Genomic DNA, 7,251 nt, shown 5'->3' with positions numbered 1-7,251 from the left:
AAATGGTGCTCAAATCAACAGGATGTAACTGTGTCAAATCCTGATGAAGGGGAAGCAGGGTGCTGCAAAGGGAAGGTCCCTGGGCAGCCCTGCATGATGGCAGGAACTATCACAAGCCAGTCAGCCCTATCCTCAGCTGTGCATAAAATAATCCCAAACCCTCAGCCCTCATATTTTCTAAGAGGATACCTGGCCAGTCACCACCTATTGTCCTTGAACTGAGGCCACCCTTGGTACTGAATCTGTGGAACCAGTGATAATTGATTCAAAGCTGCCTTTGACACCCTGTCTCCCTTTGCCTTCTGGATGGGGCACTGACTCATCTTTCTTGAAGTGTCCTGCATTCCTGCCCTATTATGACTGACTACACTTTTCTTTGGAGAGACACTGTTTGTTGTGATATAGGTTGACTGTAATTTTGACCTGCCTTGTGCACTAAGTCAGGGGTAATAAGAGAAGCCAGGACTGTGGCATGAAATCACCCTTTCAGCTGGTGACACACAGATAAATTCCAGAGAAACTTAAAATTAAATCAGAGTGTAGATTTCAAATATTTTAGAGCATAAAAACCAGAGATGGTGTTGGATGTAGCCTTAATCCTATATATCTGCACACACACATGAAATTAAATGTGTTTCATTTGTGGTAAGTTATTATCTGAAACAGAAACCAAATATAACCTTAGCCGATTGTAATTATCCAACTTACATATGATTATGTGATGTGAGCTGGGACATTTTCCAACAAGATACCCCCAAAAGACCATCACGGTTTAGATGCTGTATCTCTTAACAGCTCACATGTGACAATGTTTTGGAGGATAAATGATGGTTTATAGCCATAACCTAGCCAGTGAATTAATCTCTGGTGGAATTAACTGGGAGATAATGGGGGCAGGTGGGCTGTGGCTGGAGGAAGCTGATCTTTGGGGTGTGAATATGGGTGTAGGGTTTGTATCTGCAAGTGGTCATCTCTCTCTCTCTCTGCTTTCTGGTAATGTGAGCCTCTTCCCTCTGGCACAAGCTTCTGACATGATGTTCAGTCTCAACTTGGAGGTGCTGTCTCTGGATTGAGGCCACTGAACCCAAGCCAGCCAAATAAATATTTCCTCCTCTGTAGTTGTTGTCCTTGGGTCTTTTAGTTACAGCACCATAAAGCTGACTAAAACAAAGAGACAAAAAAAACAGAAATGCAATTGTATAACCGCCACCCATGAAACCATTCCTTTTACATGTTCCCTGGAAGTGCTCACCTCACATGGCTCATCCAAGCATTCCATCTCTTTCTGTCTCTCCTTCGTCAATTTTAGAATTTCATTTTACTCAGACTCTTGAAGTTTTCCTTTGCTTGTGTTCTTCTCCCAGGCTAAAGGCCTTGGAAAGTGCCTGGGGCCAAGGTTTTGTGGGAGAAGTGCCCTGGATAAGTCCCTGATTCTGAAGGAAGGCTCTCTAATTGGTGGCCTCCCTGAAGTCAAGGACACCTGCTGTCCAACCCTGTGTCTTTCACTCCAATATCCCAAGTTGCCCACCTTCCACCCTCAGTGGCTTTCAGACTTTGCCAAGTCTGATGGGGCATGGTGGCCCATTCCTGTAATCACAGCAACTCAGAAGACTTGAGAAATGGGGATGGCAAGTTTGAGGCCAGCCTCAGCAACTTAGGGAGGACTTAAGCAATTTTGTGAGACTCTGTCTCCAAATAAAAGCAAAAAATAAAAAAAGGGCTGGGCATGTGGCTCAGTGGTAGAGATCCAATGTGTTTCATCCCTAGTACAAATAGAAGAAATCTTGCCCTAAGTCTAGAAGACTGATTCTACCTTCCTTTGTGCTCTACCTCCCTTAGTGTGCTCAGTTAGGGAGCAAGTTAACTTGACACTTGTGTGACTGTTGGAAACATGGTTTCCATTCTGTAATCTTTGTGGATGAAACTACTGTCTTCAAAAAGCTGTTTTCTCTCTGGAATTTTCAACTATTTTTGAAAATTATTTTTTCAAATAATTTTGATATGGCAAAGATCCCTGTAGAAAGGTATTTTCCAGTAATGTTTTTCTTACGTTAGGGATTAAGTACTTTTATATCTCACAGTAGAAACAGGAGGGTCACATATGGACAAAATTGAGTCCATGATGGGGAGTGCATGGACAAAAAGCATCACTGACTCTCAAATCTCCCTGATTCTGTGCTCTTGCATGACCATCAGATTCAATGAACTAATGCAAGGAAGAAAATCCCAGCATTATTAAGTGGGTGGAGATTTTGGAAGGTGATCACATACTGCTTTCTGATTGGATGCTGATCAATCAGGTGGAGGTGGGGGCGTGGCCAGAGAGGTCCTAAAAGTTTCTGCAGAGCCAGAAGAGAAGCACAAGAGTCTTGCAGCCTAAGGAGACACATCCTGACCTGCTGAAGCTCAGAGCACCTGCACACCTGGCCAGATCCCGTATGTACCTCACTGGCCTAAGGACCAGTGCCTTCCCTCCTCACCTGTGTGGATTCAGGAACAATTTTGTTACGGTATTTTCTCATGAACCAACTTAGGCCTTCGATTTTGCCTCTTGGTGTGGTTTTGCCTTTATGCTAAATATTAGGATTTTCATTTTGGTTTATGTAACTTTCAAATTTCCTTTTTCATTTTTTTTTTTTTTTGGTACCCGGTATTGAACTCAGGAGCACTCCACCACTGAGCCACATCCCCAGCCCTGTTTTGTATTTTATTTAGAGACAGAGTCTCACTGAGTTGCTTAGCACCTGCTCTTGCTGAGGCTGGCTTTGATCCCTTGATCCTCCTGTGTCAGTCTCCAGAGCCCCTGGAATTATAAGTGTAGGCTCACACGCCCAACTTTTATTCATTTGTTTAATTTTTGTTTTTTAAGGTTTATATGGACAATATAATTTATTTATTTATCTATTTATTTATTTGGTTGTATGGTGATTGAACCCAGGGCCTTGTATATTGGAGGCAAGCACTCTAATAACAGAGGTATATCCCCAGGTCACCATTTATTAATTTTTATGTGCTGCTGAGGATCAAGCCCAGTTCAAGCCCCAGCCACTTTTTTCACCAAGGAGATTGGATTTCTATTTTATTCTAATTGATTGCAATTCTATTTTCTGGTGATGGAAATATTTATATTGCCTATATTTTATTGTGCCTATAAATTATACTCTATTGCTGGGTGTGGTGGCACACACCAATAATCCCAACACAAGAGGTTGAGGAGGCTGGAGGACTAGAATTCAAAGCCAGTCTCAGAACACGAAATTCTACACAAATCAGTATGACCCTGTCTCCATCTGAAATACAAAATAGGCTTAGGGAAGTGGCTCAGTGGTTGAGTGTCCGAAATTCAGTCGCCAATATCAGCCCCTAAAAGACTATAATGTATGGCCTATGTGGTTTTGTAATTTATAATTTGTTTAAACAAATTAAACCAAAAGCTTAAAATGATCTCATGGAATAGTTCATAGACTCTGCTCTGATCTGTTTGTTCTCTTCAACATCCCCCTAAGATGCCAGCATCTCACATGTGTAACAGATATTCATGAGACTCTGTTGTAATTTCCAAGTGTTTTATAATATGGCCACAAGCTTTATAAATGCTCATTTTAAAAAAAAAAAATAAAATGAATGTCACCCATATAAGGGCCAGTCCATTTCCAGCCATATAGTTGTTGAATCTAGGAGCCTACTTTTTAGGTCACATGACACTCCAATTCCCCTTTTAAAAGGACTAAATAATAATCCAAAGCTTTCAACCATAAGAGTGAGGTGTGCTTATAGACTTCCCAGTACCCCCTTCCCAGAGGCTGGCAATGGATGGGATAGTGGCCTTTTCTCTGGACCATTTTCCAGAATCTTTCTTCTTTCAGACTCCCCAGGATGAGCATCCAGTCCCCACCCACGCTGCTGGAGCTGGCAGGGCGCAGCCTGCTGAGCAACAAGTCCAGGGCTGTCCTGGATCTGGAGGAACTGCCCATAGAGCTCTTCCCACCACTCTTTGTGGAGGCCTTCAGCAGGGGACACACTGAGGTCCTGAAGAAAATGGTGCAGGCCTGGCCCTTCACCCGCCTGCCCCTGGGGGCCCTGATGAGGAAGTCACAGCTTGAGATGATTCGAGTGGCTCTGGAAGGGCTGGACATGCTGATTGCCCAGCAGGATCACCCCAGGTAAGGGGGACCTAGGTGGCCTGGAAGGGAGCACCCTCGGGGCCAGGGAAGGGATGGGTATAGGAGGGAGAATGGGTGCTGAATTGTGCACCACAGGCTTCCAGTGCTGCCAGAAAGGAGGGGTGGAGAGGCCTTGGCCATGCTGAGCCCCATGTGGGAAAGGCTTCCAGATGTGGAGGTGCTTGTGGCAGCTGTGGTGACCCATGAAGGAGGCTGTACCTGCCCCTGCCTCAGTCTGTACAAGTGGGGACACCAGGCTGCATTGGATGGAAGTGGATGGAGAAAAGTGAGACAGAAGGAAGAGGTGGAGCAGGGGGCAGCAGCTGAGAGGTGAAGGAAGGGGCCTCAGGGCTGAGACTCTGCTGTCGTCCCTGTAGGAGGTGGAAACTGCAGGTGCTGGATTTGCGGAATGTTCCCCAGAACTTCTGGAGGATGTGGTCTGGAGCCGTGGTTGATGCCTGCTCCCCAGAAGACATTAAGAAGAATCGAACATTGAAACTTGGTCCAGCAATGGTAGCTAAGCAACCCTTCAAGGTTTTCATAGACTTGAGCCTCAGAAAAAGACCCCTAAATGAATTCCTGACCCACTTGTTCCTGTGGGTCAAACAGAGAAGGGACAGGCTGCACCTGTGTTGCAATAGGCTGAAGATCTTTGGGAAACCCACCAGCCACACCAGGAAGGTCCTGAGACTGTTGCAGCTGGACTCTGTCCAGAAGGTGGAAGTGCACTGCACCTGGGCAGCCTCCACCTTGGCTGCTTTTGCTCCTTTCTTGGGCCAGATGAGGAACCTGAGGAAGCTGCTTGTCTCTCAGGTCTATGTGCCTGCCTACACCTCCCAAGAGGAGCAGGAGCAGCTGTTCGCTCAGCTTACCTCACAGTTCCTCAGGATGGACTGCCTGCAGAAGTTCTGTGCCAATGCTGTCTTCCTCCTCAAGGGCCACCTAGAACAGGTGCTGAGGTGAGTAAGGGGGGGTGAGCACCCTCTGCAGACCAGTTACAGGAAATTTGCACCTACCAGCCACTGACACTCTCATGGTTAATAAGTCACTGGAAGGTAAATAACCTATCCTTTTGTTCCTATTCAATCCTGAAGCTAGATCCCATAATGTGCACTGGAACAGACTCCTAAGTGAGTCCATAGTAGGGGAAGTGCCACCATGCTGGGAATCCAGTTGGGAAAGACAGGAGCTAGGGATGGTATTGATGTTTCCTCCATGGGAGGCCTGTCCAAATAAGGTGGTGGAAAGTGGGTAGAAAAGAGGGCTTGGAAGGAGGGAAGCCCCCACACTGACACCTGTCAACAGGGAAGCTCTGTGATCCCCAGCTTGGAGCAGAGGACCTGCCTCTATACCCACTTGGGGAAGGCTGTTCTGAACTCCAGGTAGTGATCCTGGGTATAAGGGTCAGGAGCAGGGGTGGAAATCTTGCTGAGGATATAGGGTGTGAGCCTCTCAGATGGTTAACCCCAGGGGATTTTGTTACATCCTGCCCAAATTTGTTCTTTATACATGACTCCCCATGACCACCTGTGGCCAGACCTGTGACTTTCTGCTTGGCAGTGAGGAGGGGACACAGAGATGTGGACTCATCTGTTCACAGGAGATGTGGTGAAAGGCTCACCCTGACGTGGGGTGATGTGAATGACCAGATTCTGCAAAAGGCAGCATTCTGATTGTCAGATCACCAGGGTGACTTTGGGTTTGGGCCAATTTGTCTTCTCCCTCCTTGACATTGCTCCTCAGTACTAACTTTCTGGTTTTTCCTTAGGCACCTGAAGACCCCCCTGAAGACCCTCTCAGTAACCAACTGCCCACTGTCAGATTCTGACTGAAATTATCTTTCCCGATATCCAAACACCAGGCAGCTCAGACACCTGGAACTGAGGGGCATCAAACTGACCAATTTCAGTCTGGAGCCCCTCCAAATCCTGCTGGACAGCACTGCAACCACCCTGAACATTCTGGACTTGGAAGCTTGCGGGATCACTGACTCCCAGCTCCAGACTCTCCTGCCTGCCCTGAGCCGCTGCTCCCAGCTTGTGGTCTTGAGCTTCCATGGGAACTGCCTCTCTATGTCAACCCTGAGGGACCTGCTGCTTCACACTGCCAGGCTGAGCCAGTTGAGCATAGAGCTGTACCCTGCCCCTGTGGAGAGCTATGATGCCTGGGGTACCATCCACCCAGGGAGATGTTCCCAACTCTGTGCTGAGCTGACAGCAATAGTGAGGGACTTTAGGCAGCCAAACATCCTTGTGTTCTGTACTGTCCCCTGTCGTCGTTGTGGCTCCAAGTTCATGTATAACCAGGGCCTCATTCACTGCTCCTGTCCAACACCTGCCTAGTTGGGTGTGTTTCAAAAGCGTACTTCTAGGCAATTGGAGTTATAACCAGGATGTAAGGTCACCTTATAGGGAACACAGAGCCCTCCATTTCAGACATTGCCTGGAGTGTGGATGGGGAAAGGAAAGTACAGCAGGGGGCTCCATTGGAGGGAAGCCTGCCAAGGACAGGACCTTTAGGACCCTGCAGCCAGGGTCGAGGGGACACCCCCTCCATGGGTGGGACCCCTCCAACCTAGGTGCCAGGGCAAGCTCTGCAAGCTGCTACAACCAGTCTCCAGGGCACTCCCCCCTCCAGGCTTCAGACCCCTCCACCCTGAGTGTGTGGGGGGAGGGGGGAGCTCCGCAGACCTCATCATCCAGGCTATAGGATACTCCCCCCTCAAGGGGCGAAACCCCTCCACCACCGTGGGTGCCAGGGGGAGCTCTGTTCGCAGCCCCAGCCAGGGTGGAGGGCACTTTCTCCTCCAGGGGGGGTACCCCTCCACTCTAGGGGCAGGGGGAGCTCTGCAAGCTGCTGCAGCAAGATTCCAGGGGACTCCCTTCTCCAGGGGCGGGACCCCTCCATCCTGGGTGCCCGAAGGAGCTCCGCACACCACTGCAGCCAGGGTTGAGGGCACTTTTCCCTCCAGGTAGACCTCTCCACCCTGAGTGTCTGGGGAGCTCCTCATGCAGCTGCAGGCTTGGTTGAAGGGACTCCTCCCTCCAGGGGCCGGACACCTCCACCCTAGGTGCAGAGGGGAGCTCTG

General features: G+C 48.4%; 1 protein-coding gene across 1 annotated transcript; it reads left to right on the top strand.

Annotated features, from left to right (window-relative positions):
- Positions 1–3,876: 3,876 nt before the first annotated feature.
- Positions 3,877–6,505, top strand: LOC143642053 (PRAME family member 12-like). The gene is made up of 3 exons (XM_077110151.1): positions 3,877–4,163; positions 4,541–5,122; positions 6,025–6,505. The coding sequence occupies exons 1-3, from the start codon at positions 3,877–3,879 to the stop codon at positions 6,503–6,505; spliced, it is 1,350 nt and encodes a 449-aa protein (XP_076966266.1).
- Positions 6,506–7,251: the final 746 nt, after the last annotated feature.

This window comes from Callospermophilus lateralis, chromosome 8 (genome assembly GCF_048772815.1).
Source record: "Callospermophilus lateralis isolate mCalLat2 chromosome 8, mCalLat2.hap1, whole genome shotgun sequence".
NCBI lineage: Eukaryota > Metazoa > Chordata > Mammalia > Rodentia > Sciuridae > Callospermophilus > Callospermophilus lateralis.
This window is presented reverse-complemented; position numbering and strand designations above follow the sequence as displayed.